The following is an 18,882-nucleotide window of genomic DNA, read 5'->3' on the forward strand; positions in this document are numbered from 1 at the left end:
TAAAAACTCCCATCAGCCCTAGTAGCAGTCCTAGTATCTGGTAGTCCATGCCCAATGACAAGGGATGATGGGAGTTGCAGTTCAACTATGTCTGGAAGGCCCAGGTTTCCCACATCTGTACTGAGTTAGGTGAACCAATGGGCTGACTCTGTCTGAGGCAGTTTCCCTGTGTTCATTACATTACAAAACGAAGCAGTCTTTCACAGAAACATTTGGAAGATTCTGTGCTCAGATCCCCCTGTGAGCTTCCTATAGGAAGTTCATAAGATCAGAGCTAGGGACTTGAAATCCCAGTTGCTTCCAATATTGTCACAGTAACCATGCAAAGGCAAGCCAGCCGTTCTGCTCTTCTAGGGAAGATGACTCAGGAAAGGACTTCAGCCTTGTGGTTGGGGACTCTGACAACTAAGCATGCAGCATGAGCCCTTCCTCATGAGTTAGCTCCCCAAACATCCAAGCTCCCTTGTGCGGGAGCACTGGAAATACCAAGAGAAACACAAGGAGGATGCTGAATGTCAGAGATGCACACATTTCCAAGCTAGCACACGGCCTCTTTGAGTCCACTCCACTCTCTGTTAAGGGGCATACAGCTTCAGAAGTCATCAACTCCTTCATCAGGACAGGAGGTAGAGATGTGGAACCCATGGTCCTCCAGATGTTACTGCTCTCCAACTCTTGTTGTCCCTGACAATGCTGGTTTGGGCTGATAGGGTCTAAGCATATCTGGAGGGCCACAGGTTCTCCATCTCTTCTAAAAGACCTTATCTGAATGCCACACTCTCTTGAAACAACATGGGCTGTATGGACATCTTGCTGCCAGCTGGGCCTCTCTGGATTATGCTTAGTGCTCAAGTATCCTGCCACTGGAACAGGCAACTTCCTTATCACTTCAATACATGGCTTTCTCCACCAACCTAACAGGTATGCCACTCTTTGTCTTTCAATATGGCTGTTGCATTTTTATTATAATTACTGCATGTACCCCAATTCCTGACTCAATTTGCTTTTGACACTTGCAAAAGATTCCACACCCATCCACACCATACACCAAATCTGACTTACTTGGTCCTTTGTTTTCCCATGCTCATTCCCCAAATGGAAGTTGTCCTTCTCTGTTATGCCAAGCTTACTAGCAAGAAGCCTCCAGTTTCTTTTCATTGTGGCTATCTCTGTGGCCACCTTAACAAGCTGCAGGTCACTCAGTCCTTCTTTATCCTGAATATCTGCAGTGAACTGCAAAAACAAAGTGGAACTGCATTCCATGGGTGAGCCACATGGTCTTTGATGGACTCAGCTTCTGGTTAGAACTTTATTCTGTTTGGTTAACAACATAAAGTTATATTTTAAATGACCTTGCTAAGCCATTTAACCCATTAAACTAAACAGTAGCCATATTATAAAAACTTCTGGGGAGTTATCAGGTTTGCATCTAACTGCCTTGTATATTTCTCTTTTGCTCCCTTCACACTCTGTGAAAAGACAGAGCATGTAGAATGATGTACAGTGGTACCTCTGGTTACAAACTTAATTCGTTCTGGAGGTCTGTTCTTAACCTGAAACCGTTCTTAACCTGAGGTACCACTTAAGCTAATGGGGCCTCCTTCTGCTGCCGCACCCCCAGTGCACGAATTCTGTTCTCATCCTGAGGTAAAGTTCTTAACCTGAGGTCAGGGCCGTCTTAACCAATGGCACCAGGAGTGCAGAGCACTCGGGTGCTGGGCTCCCAGAAGCGCCAGGCCAAGAGTCCGGGGCCTGAGAGTTGGAGTCTGGGGAAGAGCCTGCCCGTCGGAGCACGGAAGCAGGCTCTTCTGCTGCTGGCGGCTCTGCGCCATGAATTCAGGGGCAAGCAAGCCAGTGAAGCTCTGAGGCGGCTGGCCAGCCGGCTGGCTCCACCCTCCTGCGTGCCTGGGACTGGCGTAGGGCCATGGAGAGGCCCGCCCAGCGCATGCTGCTCACACCACGAGGCGCCCGGCTTCACTCAGTCGTTGATACTGAGGCTTCGGGCTGGTTTGTTGCGCTGGGCTGGGGGGGGGGCGCCGGGAGGATCTTTGCACCTCGGCGCTGCATATGCTTAAGACAGCCCTGCCTGAGGTACTACTTCTGGGTTAGTGGAGTCTGTAACCCAAAGTGTTTGTAACCCAAAGTGTTTGTAACCTGAGGTACTGACCCCGCCCAAACCATGTGCAGGTCCTCCCATTCATATCATTCATGAAATTGTGTGGGTGCCTCTGCATGTAGTTACTGGCTTCCTCAGCTCCTGGAACCTGACACAGTAGATGACGGGGACAAAGGGAGAAACAGGTGTGTGTCTGGGCAGGTCCAGATGTGTGGGCTCACTGCAGCTTTCTAAGCACTTTGTCCCTTCATGCAAGTAACTGTTGGCTGCTTTTGGCAAAACGGTTGGTAACATCTCGCTTTGGATTACAAGACAAGATGGTATCCAAAATGCTATTTCAGAATCCGCTGAGTTCTCTTTAAAAGCTATGACTCCATAGGAACAGGTCAAGAGTCTACATGGACATAGTACTGGGATTTCCACAAGATTTGAGACATGTTCCATATGCTCTCCATGCAAACAGCCCTACCTGCCATTTCTAGACTACTGCATCTCAAGCCCTCGGGTCAGATTAAGTGTGCTTCAAATAGATACACAAATCAAAAGCAGGCGATTTAGAATTTATACAAAATTGGCAATGATCAAAAGCATCCAATTTAGAATTGCACTTTCTCTCACGCACATCCTTCTGAATTAATTTGATCTTTCAAAAGCCAGACCAATAAGAATGCCATTCAGAAGGCTGCTAAGCCTTGGCATTTTGCAGTTCTCTGTATTTAACAGTTACGAGCTTTGCAAATATGTGGACTTATTAGAATTCTGGAAAGAGATGTTGACTGTACTCATATTGCTGGTTGGATGCAGAGATATTAAAAGTCCAACAGATATAATCTTGTTACGTGTTACGTATAATATGTCATGTGCATATACTTTAATATAGATTGGTAACCACTTTCTTTTCTCCCACAAATTATTATTATTATTAGTGAAAAGTGACAACTTTTTTTTAAAAAAAGGGAAATCTTAAAAATAAATCATAATGTCTACTTACACTCAGATAAGAAGTAGGATGCTCAATTTGTGTCAGATTTGGAGGTATTATTGGAAAATCTAACGTAGATTTGACTATTTCTTCTGAAAAGGATAGAACCCAGGCAACAAACATATCTTCAGAGATATACCCTAAGGAGAAAATGTTCTTCTTACATTAATGCTATTTATCTGCAAGATAATGGGTGCCATCCTGTAACTGAAGTTACTAAATACTCATCAGTGGCAGCCCCACACAGAGCACATAACTGCAGCCACGTCTGGAAGTTCCCAAGGCATCATGGATATTCTACTACTAGGGAAGGTTGGTTTTAAGACGTGCTCTGATCCAAAGCTCTTCAGATATTCAGAGCTGGAGAAACGACTCCTAGGAAGAGCAGGACTCTCTATTCACTGAATTGTTAGGGGCAATAGCTGCATATGAGTGCAATGAGGATGGTTACATATTTTTATCTGGAATTGTCGTGAATAGGGAAGTCCTTGCGGATGCAGGAAAGCTGTTTGCACACTGGGGTTCTGCATAGAGAATAGCCTCTGGATCGCAGAGTAATTTATGTATTTACATGCATAAATACTTACTGCAAATTTATGTATGTAAAGAACCAGCAGTGACGGTATATGATGCTTTGGTTTTAAAATAATAAACACGATCAAGCCATAGTTAAGCACTTTTAAGCCCCATTGGTTTCAGTTGGGAGAAAGTGAGTACATTCTTAATTGTCTCATTGGAATTAACAGGAACAGCTTGACTTCAGTTGAGTCATGTAAAAGCAAAATAATCCTGGAAACCACATCTCTTTGCAAACTCCCCCTCATTTCTGTTTGCCACATAACGAAGAATCCACAAGATGGTGCTGTGTCACATCCTTTATGAAAAAAATACATTGTTTTTGATCTTCTTTCAGTCAGTTTAAGTTTTCTGTTAACATGGTATCCTACACATCATGGACCCTGGAATGCACATTTCTTCAATCAATATTCTCAAAAAGTCAGCAAACTACCTTGATTGTCTTTATCCAGTTCCTTGAGGAAAGTAGCAGAAAGTTCATCAATGGCACTGCAACTTTGCATAGGATACAAGTCATGCAGCAAACACCTGAGTTGTTCCTTGCCAACAATGCCAGAGAATAATGTTTGGTATAGTCCTAAGCAAGGGAGATGAAAAACAAACTGGATGTTATTTTCTAAATCTGCTCCAAATATTTTTCCCGTTTTTGGAGAAGTAAAAAATCCTGTCATCGTCGTCCCCCCAAATTAGTGATACTTCCACCTTTCAAGATTATTCACATGGGGAATTCCAACCCGTCATGGATCACAGAGTGAACAGGATGATTTTGTGCCATGGATTCCATCTAACAAGTTGCTAGGGAGCAGTGGAGGCTAAAATCTTATGGGTACAGGACTGCAATCTTGGGTCAGATTAAAAAGCCCATGTAGATCTCTGAACATTTCAGATCAGCGGTCAGGGAACTTTTTCAGCAGGGGGGCGGTCCACTGTCCCTCAGACCTTGGGGTGGGGGTCGGACTATATTTTGGGGTAGGAGGAAATGAACGAATTCCTATGCCCCACAAATAACCCAGAGATGCATTTTAAATAAAAGCACACATTCTACTCATGTAAAAACACCAGGCAGGCCCCACAAATAACTCAGTGATGCATTTTAAATAAAAGGACACATTCTACTCATGTAAAAACATGCTGATTCCCGGACCGTCCGCAGGCTGGATTTAGAAGGCGATTGGGCTGGATCCGGCCCCTGGGTCTTAATTTGCCTACCCATGTTTTAGATGGTGCAGGAAGTCATAGATGGGGCACAATGATGTTAGCCAGCAACCTGGCATCAACAATCAGGTTCTGAAGACCTTTCCACATCACACTATGGAATCTGAAACAACCAAACAGCACCGCCACAGAAACTGCTTCTCTTCTGCAAGTAACCAGTTTTAGCAGGAGTTGCCTATTCACCAAGAGGCCACTGTAGACACGGCTTTGGGAGCAGGACAAGGAGGTGCAGCAGTGGCAGTGGGTGAATAATTTCTTGGAGACTGGATCCACTGCCCATATGGATCCTGCTGCCCAAGGTGGTCACTTCACCTTGCCTCATGGGTGGGCTGGCCCTGGGTCTAGCCCACAGCCACTCTCTGCATCTCCTCCCTCCTCTGTGGTAGTGGCTTCAATCATGGATTTAATGGGACTTTGGTCTGAGGAAGCAAGGGAAACAATCTTCTCTTAAGTATATTTATCCAATACCACACAGGCAGAAGAAAGGAGATTTAGCCAAAAAAGGTTCAAGAATTGACTTTGGCCTCAAGGCAAATACAAGCTTAGCATTCACAATATTGTTCTCTGGTGACAATATCAGAATGCCACTTTTATAAAGCTAAACTCCTGTGTAGCAATGACACTTACAATCCGGAGCACCCTCTGCCCCACCAATTTTGTTAAGGAAAAAAAGAAAAGCATGCACTTGGGAAATCAATAAATCTTTAGATGTGCGTCATTATCATTTTTATGAGTTCGGTGAAATCACAGATGCTGTATCCTCTTCATTTGGGATAATTACATTGTTTGCATGCATCACAAGAATTAGAGTAGAATGACGGTAATTTATTGATTTGAACAAAAGGGCTTACCACTCATGTGGTAAAAACAAACAAGAAGGTATTGGCTGGTTTAAAAGCCAGATGTGCCCCAAAATCTTGTCAATAACTGATGTTTCTAATAACCATTGATTTGTTCTTAAGCAAAGCCAATCTGCAAAGGGGGTTTTCTCAAGTTTCCCATGTTGGAGCAAGTTAATTGAGCTAAGGGTTAGGTTAGGGCAGGATCTCAAACGATACAAGAACTGTGTATGATTATTCTTGAGCTCAAACCTGGCACCTTTTCTGTGGGCATGACCAGTGCTATTTTACTAGAAAAGGAGGTGCCAGAACTCATGATGAACACCACCTTCATTCTCTTAGAATGGCAATGGCACCCACCCACTGAGAGGTGCCAGAACTGAGTTCTGAAAAAAACACACCCTAGGCATGGCATTGCTGATGTTGGCAAGGTCACAAGCTGATCTTTAAACCCTAAATGGCCTCGATCCAGTATACTGTACCTGAAGGAGTGTCTCCACCCCCATCGTTCAGCCTGGACACTAAGGTCCAGCGCTGAGGGCCTTCTGGCAGTTCCCTCACTGCAAGAAGTGAGGTTACAGGGAACCAGGCAGATGGCCTGTTCAGTGGTGGCACCCGCCCTGTGGAACACCCTCCCATCAAATGTCAAGGAAATAAACAACTATCTGACTTTTAGAAGACATCTGAAGGCAGGGAAGTTTTTAATGCTTGAAGTTTTATTCTGTTTTTAATGTTCTGTTGAAAGCCGCCCAGAGTGGCTGGGGAAACCTAGCCGGATGGGCGGGGTAGAAATAAATTATTATTATTATTATTATTATTATTATTATTATTATTATTATTATTATTAAAACAGGGCTAGCTAGTAATAGGAGATAAGCCATGAAAGATGAAAGCTTGGCCTCTGGGATGTTCTTCCATTCCCCTTCTAAGATCAACGTTCTAAGAAGGAAGGTGTGATGGGATAATGAGCTGCTTGTGCGTAAAAGCTTGATCCCTCTGGTGTTTGGCTGGTCAACCAAACCAAGTCACTAACGGAGCCCCCAAAGCATGACTCCGTCAGGCGCTGGTAGAATCTGACAGTGGGCGTCTACGGAACTTACTCCAGCATAAAAGCTGTTTGACGGACATGCGCCTCCGGGACTCTCTGCGTGACAGTTTCCGGCGAAGGGTGGGAGTTCCTAAGGGGGGTCTTGTTACCTCTTCACTATTCTCACTGGAAGTATCCCAGAGCCTCCCCTCCGACTCCCCTTCCTCCGGAGCTCCTGCTCTCCCCCTACTGGTTCCTTCTTCTGCTGCAGAATCTCTCCTATTCTCCTGGAGCCTTTCCACCACCTGTTCCTCCGATGGCAGTTCCCTGACATCCACCTCCCCCCCAGGGCCCCCTTCACCCCCCCGCCTCCTCTCCCACTGGCGGTGAGGGCGGAAAGCCCCTGAAGGAACTCTCCTCGTCGTCCGAGGATTCAAACACTTCTAGCCACGGCGTACCGTCTCTCTCCCCGTCTTCCTCTTCTTCGTCGGAGTTGGCTTCCTCACCCACCCCTGACTCTGGGAACCCTTCAAACTCCCCTTCATCATCGGTGGTCCCAAAGTGTTCCCTTCTAAATCGTGCCACGGGTTGTGGTTTTTTTGGGAAACGCTGATGAAATGTTTCTATTAAAACCTCGTTGTTGACTACCTCTGCTGGTACCCAAGTGTTTTCCGACTCTACTTCCCCCTCCCATTCTACCAGATATTCCACCTGATTCCCCTTCCACCTGGAATCAATGATTCCTGCCACGTTCATGTCGCTTTCTCTCTCTTCGATCACGGGCGTTTGGGTGACCTCTCTCTCACGCTCCCCCCACTCACGTCCCTCTCGGTACGGCGACAGTAATGACCTGTGAAATACTGGGTGCAATTTCATGTGACTGGGCAGTCTGAGTTTGAATGCTACTGGGTTGACCTGCTGTATGACCTCAAAGGGTCCCAATCTTTTGGGTCTCAATTTTTTACTCCCTCCCTTGAACGGTAGTCCTTGGGTGGATAGCCACACCCGGTTTCCCACCCTTATAGTTTCACCTTCCCTCCTATTTCTGTCTGCTTGCTTCTTATATTCTTCCTTGGCTTTCTCTAAGTTAAGTTGAAGCTGACGGTGGATCGCTTCCATCTCTTCAACAAAATGTTCCGCCGCCGGCACGCTCCACCTCTCCCCTCCTTCTCCTGGAAATGCCCGGGGATGACACCCATAATTTGCCAGAAAGGGACTCATCCCTGTGGACACGTTCTCCGCATTGTTGTAGGCAAATTCTGCCAGAGGTAACTTATCTACCCAATCATTTTCTCTGTCTTCTACATAACACCTCAGGTATTGTTGTAAAATCCCGTTTGCCCTTTCCGCTTGCCCATTTGTTTCTGGGTGCCGGGCAGTTGAAAAATTGAGTTCCACGTGCAGTAAGCTCATAAGTTTCCTCCAGAACATGGAAGTAAACTGTTTCCCTCTGTCGCTGACCACCCTCAAGGGGGCGCCATGCAACCTGAAAATATGCTCTACAAACAACTTGGCGGTTTCCTCCGCTGTGACCGCATGTGAACAGGCTATAAAATGACACATCTTAGTTAGTAGATCTACCACCACCATGACAGCTGTTTTGCCTTTGGATTTTGGCAGGTCCGTCATAAAATCTATGGATACTGCCTCCCATGGCCTTTCTGGTGTGGGTAAGGGTTGTAATAGCCCCGCTGGCACCACCCTCTCCCCTTTCGCTCGCTGGCATCTGTCGCAACCCCTGACATATTCCCGTACGTCCTCCCTCACCTTGGGCCACCAAAACTCCCTGGTAACCAACCACATGGTTTTGTGCTGTCCAAAATGCCCCGCTGTGGGGCTGTCATGCAACTGCTTGAGTACTCTGCCCCTCAGTTCCCCATCGGGTATGTACAGTGCCCCTTTGTAATACAACGCCCCGTTCTTTTCTTCAAACCCCCCTGTGTTCTCCTCTGTCCTCCTGAGTTCTCTGAGTTTCTCTTGGGCGTATTCATCATTCTCAGTACCCTCTATCAGTTCCCTCTGCCCCACCAATGCCGCCCCACACACCCAGCGGTCTTCAGGGATTACATGCCTTGCTTCAGGCGCTCCCTCCCCCTCTAAGTACTCAGGTTTCCTGGAAAGAGCGTCCGCCCTCACGTTCTCGGAGCCTGGCACGTAACTAATCTCAAAGTGGAATTTGGAGAACTCCTGGGCCCATCTCACTTGTCTCTGGTTCAGCACTCGGGCTGTTCTCCAGTATTCCAGATTTTTGTGGTCAGTTCGGACTTGAACCTTGTGCTGCGCCCCAATCAGCAAGTGCCGCCATCTCCGGAATGCTTCATGAATGGCGAGCAGTTCTCGGTCGTATACTGTGTAGTTCCTCTCGGATTTGTTCAACTTCCGCGAGAAGAATGCACACGGTCTCCATTCAGACGTATCTTTTCCCGGCTGGAGAAGCACGGCCCCCACCGCTCTGTCTGACGCGTCAGTCTCCACTCTCATTGGTTGTTGTACATCTACGTGCAAAAGTTGCTCTTCCGACGCAAACGCCTGCTTTAAGTGTTCGAACGCCCGCTGCGCTTCTTCCGTCCAAACAAATTTTTTCTTGCTGCTAAGACAATCCGTGATGGGCGCTGTTAAATGGGCAAAGTTTTTGATGAACTTCCTATAGAAGTTTCCGAAGCCCAAGAATCTTTGCACGTCCTTCTTGGTCTTTGGTGTTTTCCATTCCAGTACCGCTTGAACCTTGCTGGGATCCATGGCCAATCCCTTGTCAGACAACCGGTACCCCAGGAATTCCACCTCCCTGGTATGAAACTGACACTTCTCCAGTTTCACCCACAGCCGATTTTCTCGCAGTTTGCTCAGTACTTCTCTTACATCTCGCACATGCTGCTCCTCATTCTCTGAGTAAACCAGGACGTCATCTAAGAATGCTACGCAGTTCTTGTAGAGCAATGGCCCCAGGACGTGATTCATGAATGATTGAAAACAGGCCGAGCCCCCCTGTAATCCGAAGGGCATAACGAGGTACTCAAAGGCCCCCAAGGGGGTGAACATAGTGGTCTTCCACTCATCCCCCTTTCTCACACGTATCAAGTTATATGCCCCTCTAAGGTCCAGCTTGGTAAAAATTTTCCCTTTTCTCACCCGTGTCAGAATGTCATCAATTCTAGGCATAGGGAAAGTCACTGGTTCTGACACTGCATTTAGGGCCCTGAAATCACATACAAGCCTGGGTTTACCCGTGTTTTTTTTGTCCACAAAGAACACTGGGCTGCCCCCCACCGCTCGTGACTCTCTGATGAAACCTCGCTTGAGGTTCTTGTCAATAAACTCCCTTAACTCCTGCATCTCACTGTCTGACATTGCATACAGCTTGCCCACTGGCAATTGTGCTCCTGGGAGTAAGGTAATTTGACAGTCAAAGGGTCTGTGCGGGGGCAGTTTATCTGCTTCCTTTTCGCTAAAGACGTCCATCAAGTCAGCGTATTGTGGTGGCACCTCCCCCTTGTCCCTCACTTCCATCCCTGCTAGAGTGGCCCTGGCCCCTGCCTGAGCCTCTCCCTCCTTGCAGTGTTCTAGGCAATGTGCTGATCCAAAGGAAACCACTCTCTGATGCCAGCCTACTAGCGGATCGTGTAGTGCCAGCCAGCTCATTCCCAAAATAATAGGAGCTCCTCCCAAGGTGGCTACGTTAAACGCTATCAGTTCTGTGTGTCTTGCCACCCTCATTATCATTGGTACAGTCTGTTGGCTCACTTCTCCTCCCAACAGTTCCCTCCCATCAATCGTGGTAACCTGCAAAGGCTTACTTAATGGGATAGTCTGTATCTGGTGTTCAGCTGCAAACTCCTTACTCATGAAATTACAGGAGCTGCCTGAATCCAATAGCGCTTTTATCTTTAGTGGGTGTCCGTTTGACAGTTCCAGCAACACCTCTATCACCAGCGCTGGTCTTGGAGGTTCCGGCGTGGGCACATTCACTACTCCTTGGCCTGGCTGCTGTGCCCTGATGTTGGCAGCCAGGCGTTGGCTTTTACTTGCTCCTTGATTTCTCCTTCCTCCTTCCCCCCAACAGTTCCCGCCATCCCTTGCCATTCCTTCCTTTGCGGACAGACTCTGGCAAAGTGACCTGGCTGTTGGCAGAGATAACATCTCTTGGCGCTCTTTCCCTCCTTCTTCCGCCCTTCACTGGTGTTTGAAACTGCGCGCGTGCGCGCTGTTCCAAGTTCCATCGGCTCTGCTGGCGGGAAAGGCTGCTCCGGAATCTCTGGAATGCGGAAGTCCTTCCAACGTTCCCCCTTTCCTTCCCGCTTTTCCAAAGCTCTTGCCTCCTGGCGCGCCCCTATGGACAGCGCAGATTTAGTCAGCTGATCCATAGACTCCGCCCTAGGCGCCCGGGAAAGTTCATCTTTCACTGCCGGAGAGAGCCCTTCTTCAAACAGCATTTGAATTGGTTCTCGCAAGGTCCCACCCCAGTCTATGAATCAGCATGGTGAACTCAGTCCAGTACTCACGTACAGATCGGCTCCCCTGTTTACACGCCATTAACTGCCTGCGCACCACCCCCTGCTCAATCTCGCTGGAAAACATCAAGTCCATGGCGCGAAAAAACTTCATTGTGTCCTTTAAGATTTCATTATTGGCTGCCATCAGGGGTCTAACCCAGTCCTTCGCCCCTCCCTCTAGATGGCCAATCACGTACGCCACTCTAGAGTTCTCATCGGGGAAGTCATCAAACAGTAGATTGAGAGCATATTGCATCTCTGTCCTAAAGGCTTGATAGTTCCTGGGATCCCCCCCAAATTTTTGCACCAATCCAGGCACCTTTCTGGCAAGTGGGGTGGTTTTCCCCTTATCCGCATCTTGAGCCCTCCTCTCCTCGAGCCTCGCCGTTTGCAGCGCGAGCTGGACCTCCAACGCCCTGTACCTTTCTTCCAGGCTTGGACCTGCTCCAGCTCCAGCTCCTGCTCCTCCGGTTCCGGCTGGTTCGCTCATGATGCCCTCTGCTTGCACAAGCTGCTTTCAAAGACTGTCAGATTGCTGTGATGGGATAATGAGCTGCTTGTGCGTAAAAGCTTGATCCCTCTGGTGTTTGGCTGGTCAACCAAACCGAGTCACTAACGGAGCCCCCAAAGCATGACTCCGTCAGTCGCTGGTAGAATCTGACAGTGGGCGTCTACGGAACTTACTCCAGCATAAAAGCTGTTTGACGGACATGCGCCTCCGGGACTCTCTGCGTGACAGTTTCCGGCGAAGGGTGGGAGTTCCTAAGGGGGGTCTTGTTACCTCTTCACTATTCTCACTGGAAGTATCCCAGAGCCTCCCCTCCGACTCCCCTTCCTCCGGAGCTCCTGCTCTCCCCCTACTGGTTCCTTCTTCTGCTGCAGAATCTCTCCTATTCTCCTGGAGCCTTTCCACCACCTGTTCCTCCGATGGCAGTTCCCTGACAGAAGGAAAGTACATTTGTGTTTTGAGTTTGTTCCCTTCAAAGAAATCAAGCACGTAACTCTGGCCTGACTGAGCTTAAACCTTTTCAGTTGTTGTTTATTTTCTGGAGACATAAGGGAAAACATACAGGCAATATTCAACCCAATTGCTCAATAAGAAGTAACCCTGCTTCATCATTTCAGTGTTCTGAAAATGATAACAAAGGCCCTAGCATGATAGAAAGGCATTAATTTTTTTAAATTTTATTTTTAAATGGTTTGCAAGTAATTTTAACACACAGTGGTGGATCCAAACTAAGGAAACTGTACTTCATTCCTAGTGAGATCATTGGGTCAAGTGAGCCATGATGTAAGTAAGCTCCACTGATTTCAATGGAAAGTAAGAGAAAATAAAATGCAGTGTGATCAGCTCTCTGTTTACTCGTGAGTATTCTTTCCTTTCTATTAATTGCTTTATTCATCTGCCCAAATTTTCCAGCGTCGCTAAACTGATGCCATGCTCCCAAGCTTCTCTTTTCTGTTTCTCTCCCCCACAGCTCAGTTTTCTTCATTGAAAAATAGCCTTCAGCAGAGGATATCTAGATTACTGAAGTGTGAATCTCCTTGCAAGCCTGGCAGTAATCCAAAATTCCTATTAATTTGGAATATAAGAGTCAATTTCATGGTTTAAGTCTCATGATGCAAGCCCACATTTCAACGCTGGTCAGAGATACCAGGCTGTGTCGCAAATACTGCGGACTAATGCTCTGCTCTACTCAGAAATGCTGGGCCTTGCCAACGAACCTTATCAGGGATTCTCAAATAGCCACCCTATAGAATCAAGCAATGCCTAACAGTGACTGATGAATCTATTTTTGATGCCATTATTCTGTGACCAGAGCTAGTACAGTCGGGCTGATGAATTTTTATTCGGATGTCAGCTGCTAGCTACACATCTGAATAATTCTTCAGCCTGCAGGAAAGATGCATTAGTATCTGTCATGGCCCTTGGGGGGCTCTGTAGCTATCTGTTTTTGTTGCTGTTTCATTGTCACAGATTTGCAAGAATCCAAGCAAGCTTCATCTTATTCCAAGAGAAAAGAAAACAGTCACGGAATCTAGCACCCCAAAACTACAAAAGTGTTATTACTGAGGTGGATCCTCGCTGCTCCTTGTGGCGATCACACAGGGTCCCTGGACGTTTGATGGTCTATTGATCCCTGTGCCACCACTGTGATTGCTTTCTTCACTGCCACTAACCCGTTTCTCTCGGGTACACACGGAGTCTTAGACAGTTGTTAACATTAACAAATAATCAAGTTTATTTTATAGGCATGAACAAGTTTATGGTTTCAGTTAATTTTTCTTGGCAGTTTCTTAATCTTAGTTTATTTACTGACCTATATGTTCCTAACAACTTCAAACCGATTATCCCAACTATCTATCTGACTCCACCTAACAGTTCCTCTCACTCTCTCACAACACAACACAACTCAACCAACCCACACTTATTCTCCCTCTTCCTTCTCCAACTCCAACTCTAACTCCTCCTATCAGTTTCTCTCTGGCCAATCACTTCACACGCATTTAACCCTTTCCTTATGACCCACCTAGGAGGCAAACACCATACTCCTTAACATTTCCCCATCAAGCATCTAGTGCGGCTGTTAACAATTTGATAACCAAGAACATCCTAGTCTGATCTATCACCCACGTCTGGATCAATAGCTGCAGCAAACAGCTTCAAACACAGTCATGGGTCCCTAAAGCATGCAAGCCGCACAGCAACGACCCTGAATTCTAGTCCCTACCATTCCTTCATTAATATGTTTTCCTGTCAATGATGATGATGTGAGGTCCTTAATATATCATTTAATATCTTCAGACTCACTGCTTCAGTACATGAAAGTTTAAAGCCCTACGGACATGTTCTAGAATGAAGTGAACCACTCATAAGTCTTTGACGCTGACCTAGCTAGGAAGGTGTCTTCTTATTATATGTCAATATATGAGGAGAAATGCACAAAAATTGAGTGAATATATGGTATAGGAGGAACTAGTATAGTGGTACCTCGGGTTAAGAACTTAATTCGTTCCGGAGGTCCATTCTTAACCTGAAACTGTTCTTAACCTGAGGTACCACTTTAGCTAATGGGGCCTCCTGCTGCTGCAGCACCACTGCCATGCGATTTCTGTTCTCATCCTGAAGCAAAGTTCTTAACCCGAGGTACTATTGGTCACTGGAAGGACAGATCCTGAAGCAGAGGCTCCAATACTTTGGCCACCTCATGAGAAGAGAAGACTCCCTGGAAAAGAACCTGATGTTGGGAAAGATTGAGGGCACAAGGAGAAGGGGACAGCAGAGGACGAGATGGTTGGACAGTGTTCTTGAAGCTACCAGCATGAGTTTGACCAAACTGTGGGAGGCAGTGGAAGACAGGAGTGCCTGGCGTGCTTTGGTCCATGGGGTCACGAAGAGTTGGACCCGACTAAACAACAACAACAACTATTTCTGGGTTAGCGGAGTCTGTAACCTGAAGCGTCTGTAACCCGAGGTACCACTGTACTAGGCATATTTACTTGGGCAGGAGTGGGAAACCTCAGGCTCAGGAGTCAAATGCCCTTTGTATCTGCACTCATGACTCTTCCCAGGCCACACTTCTGGTTGGCCCTGCTTTGCTCCTTGATTGTTTTTGTATGGCTAGAACGTCTCATCTCATCAAGTCATAGAGTTGGAAAGGACCCCGAGGGTCATCTAGTCCAGTGTTTCCCAACCTTTTTTGGGCAAAGGCACACTTGTTTCATGAAAAAAATCTCGAGGCACACCACCATTAGAAAATGTTTAAAAAATTAATTCTGTGCCTATATTGACTATATATAAAGTAACTCTCTTTAATAGGAATCAAATAAACACAAAGATAGTAGTTTATAATTACTTTATTATGAAATAGTAAGTAAACAGAAATATGAAAAATTATAAAATACTTTATTCAGTGCGCAACCTGGGCCTGTTTGGCTGAAAGTAATGCAAAATGGATTAATCCATTCCAGACATTTAAAAACAACCCCTAAAACAGCAATTTAACATGAATTTTACTATCGATAAAGACCATTGATCCATAAAATGAAAGCAATAAACAATGTACTGCAGTCACACAATCAGTCAATCAATCAGTCACAAAAACAAAACAAAAAAGTCAGAAAGACAAAAATGCAAAATAAACAGCAAAAGCAGACAGACCGCAAAACAGAAGCATGGCACGCAAAATGGAGCACGTTTGGCTTCTGAAAAATGTTCGCAAACCAGCCCACCAGCCCACCGCCTTCCATAACCAGTCTTCAGCTTCCTTGCCTATAGTGGGGGGGGGGAATTAGTTTCGGTCACTAACGACTGGAATCGAGCTGCGTGGCTGCTTTGCTTGCAATTCCCAACCGCACTCCTTGCAAAGAGGTGGGCCAGCCATGCAATTTAAAGGAGATGGAATCCCAGCCCGCGCCCCTGCCCCGCGCAGTCCAGTCTCGAGGCGCGCCCACCTGCCCGCCGGCAGCGAAGCAGCGAGCGGGCCTCCTGCGCCGTCCGCCTGCGGCTCAGGCGCTCCTCCAACAGCGGGTGCCGGTAACGTTTCGGGAAGCGATGCTTCGCCACAGTTGGCCGGCCTAGGAAGAGGCCCCGGTAGACCCGGGCTTCGACTCCCTGCTGGACCATCTCCAGCCCCGCCATGGGCGGAACAGCCGCTGCCTCGGACTCGGCGCCGCCCGCGCTCCCCTCAGCCAGCACAGCCGCCATCTTGGACGCCAACGCCCGCTCTCTCCGAGGAGGAATGCGCCTGCGCCTTTCCTCGAGAATTCTTACGTACGGCGCGGGATCGGCGAGTTGGGCCGGCGGAAACAGCCGAGTCCGGAATCTGCACTTGCCGAAAACAGCCGAGACCCGAATCTGCACTTGCCGGAAACAGCCGAGACCCGAATCTGAACCTGGCAGACTTCGCAATCCATTTGCTTCCTAGCCTCTCGCTGCCCGCCTCGCCCGCCTCCCTCCCACGGCACACCAGGCAACGTCTCGCGGCACACTAGTGTGCCGCGGAACACCGGTTGGGAAACACTGATCTAGTCCCAGTGGCATTGCTGGCAACATTAACTCTGCCTTGTGGGAATCCCTTACAGATGACCACAGTGCCTGGAGACAGGCAGTAAAGTTGTGTAAACAAAGTAGTGGCCAGAGCAGAAAGGACCGCTGGGAGGAGAGCAAAGAGAAGGAACGCCGTGATGCATCTGCAGCAGCACAACTGGACATCTTCATCTGCCCCAGCTGCAACAAAACATCTCTCCCACATCAGTCTCTACAGCCACAGCAGGCGCTGCAACTGTCCAACAGCTTGAACTCACCCCAAAAGGCACACTCCTCCACTGTCTCCCAAGACAGATGGATGCCCACAAATTACCGTATTTTTTGCTCCATAAGACGCACTTTTCCCCCACCTAAAAAGTAAGGGGAAATGTCTGTGTGTCTTATGGAGTGAATGTGTGGTTGATCGCTGGCTCCGTTTCTGGCCCCGCCCCCTTGCCCAGGCCTCCATTGTTGAATGTTCTGCAGATGGAGGCTGTTTCTTTCCCCAGTGGCACGTTACTGGCTGATTAAATTATCTGTCTGGAAATTGTAGAAATGGCTCCCTTTCCTTTCCTAAAGAAGCTGCAGAACTGTGAGCTGAACCCCATAAAAACAGGATTTTTTCCGTTTGCAAAGTAAGCTCTACAGCTTTGAGCTGATCCTCAAAAAAAGGGGCTTTTCCCCTTTGCAAAAGAAGCTGCACAACTTTGAGCTGATCCCCCCCAAAATGGGGCTTTCCCCCTTTCCTCCTCTAAAAACTAGGTGCGTCATGGTCAGTCTTATGGAGCGAAAAATACGGTATTTATATGCTGAGTACTGTAAAATCTATATTTATGCTATTTTTCTCTCATATACCTACCATGTCCATAATATCTGTGTGTTTTGTTTGTTTGTATTTCCACTTTTTCTAAGATGTATATCTGCTGAATCATTTTTTTTTTTAATGACAGAGCCACCCATTTCTACTCACAACAACTCTGTAAGGTAGGTTAGGTGGATATGGTCTTCCAGCATCTAGTCCAACACACTAAGTAGTCATTGGACCACACTGGCTCTTAAATGAAGTTTGATGGGTAGGCTTATAATGAAAGACATGATCCCGGTTCTAAGCCACTTAGGGCTTTACATGTCATAACCTATAGAAATCACACAACTGAAGTTATTCTCAAAAAAATTCACGTCCATATTTTTCAATCAAAGCTCCTTTCTCCCATGACTGTAGGCGAAATAATTTTAGAAAATGCTGTGAGATAAGAACTGGATTACAGTCTTTTGTTTCACAGAGAAGGCCATGCCCCTAGAGCTATATCATTTCTGTAAAGCATTGGGTGTGTGCCTGGGGCTGGGGTTTTGAGAAGAAAGGAGCAGTTATTCCTGTTTGGTTGTTTTTAAACAAAATGATTTAATAGCAATAATAGTCGTTCCAGCAAAGGACTGTCCAGCAGCCAGCTGGAGGTAATAGCCCAAAACAAAGCAAAATTCCAGAATATCAGTTTCCCCCATCTGGCCATTAATCTGCAGGAAATGCACTGTGTGCTGTAATTGCTTTAATTAATCAAATGAACTCTGCACTTCAAAACTGGTATTCCTGGGTTTTTCAATTGAGACAGCTAATCCCATCAGGTATTTCAAAAGCAAAACCTTTCAGCACTTCTTCACTCCTTCCAAGCCTGGGTAATGAATCAATAATTTCATTTTGAATGCAGAGCAGCTGAACGTGGGCAACAGATTTATACCTACAGCAATGTGATGCCTGAGTATAATGTTATTCAACCTGTTTCTTGGATTTCCCAAGAAGGCTAATCCAATAGAATTTATCATTAACCAACTACAAGAGGAGACCCTCCCTGGAGCTAGAAGAGGACCTCTGTAAAGTAGAACAGATAGTCACCTTACAGGGCAGCAGGGGAGAAGAGAGGATGATAATTTCATGAACTAAGATTACCATTTTAGGATCCAGCCCCATGCCTAGGAAAGATAGTCGATGTATAAAATCATTCTGATAAAAGTCCTGATCTAAATCTACAGCAGAATGGACTAAAACAACCTAATGCAATACACATGAGAAAGTGAGTAAACCCTGAACTACAAGCCAGTGATGAATTAGTATGCAAAAAGCTAGTAAACTAGAAAATCCTGTGGCTTCAATCTCTACTCACTCATCTGGAAGCAAGTCCCATTGAAATAAATGGGACCTGTGTCTGAAAACATGTAGATGCCATCAAAAAGTAAATGGCATTTTCCATTCCAAGAGACACAAGACACAACTTTTCATGAATACTAAACTACAGAGAAAATTGATAGTGATCTCTGGAGAACAAAATACTGGATAGAAGAATATCCCCCGACAACACGACAAAACTACCACACATGACTGCTTCTGTATAATTATCCCACACAAGCCAGCAAACCTCCCTGGACTTGACTGGAGTTCGGCTGATTTACAAACGCAAAGCCCATATCTTACTCAGACTCTTAGTCAGCCAATAGGTTGCAGACTGCAGTGCTGAAATAGCCATACATTCATTCTCATTTGCAGCAGAGGGCATTTGCTGATTTGATGTCCCAGGCCATAAACCTGTCCACAAGGAGGCGGGAATTGGGCTGC

At 46.6% G+C, this 18,882-nt stretch overlaps 1 protein-coding gene across 1 annotated transcript in view; it reads right to left on the reverse strand.

Moving 5' to 3' along the window:
* The window catches only part of LOC309332339 (uncharacterized protein), a 41,998-nt gene that overhangs the window by 577 nt on the left and 22,539 nt on the right, over positions 1–18,882 (reverse strand). The window contains exons 6-8 of the mRNA XM_081845489.1: positions 4,108–4,251; positions 3,108–3,238; positions 1,063–1,233 (exon numbers count right to left, since the gene is read on the reverse strand). Coding sequence (XP_081701615.1) covers positions 1,063–1,233; positions 3,108–3,238; positions 4,108–4,251 — 446 coding nt within the window. The remainder of the gene's footprint in view (positions 1–1,062; positions 1,234–3,107; positions 3,239–4,107; positions 4,252–18,882) is intronic.

This window comes from Podarcis erhardii (genome assembly GCF_964252035.2).
Source record: "Podarcis erhardii genome assembly, chromosome: 17".
Classification (NCBI taxonomy): domain Eukaryota; kingdom Metazoa; phylum Chordata; class Lepidosauria; order Squamata; family Lacertidae; genus Podarcis; species Podarcis erhardii.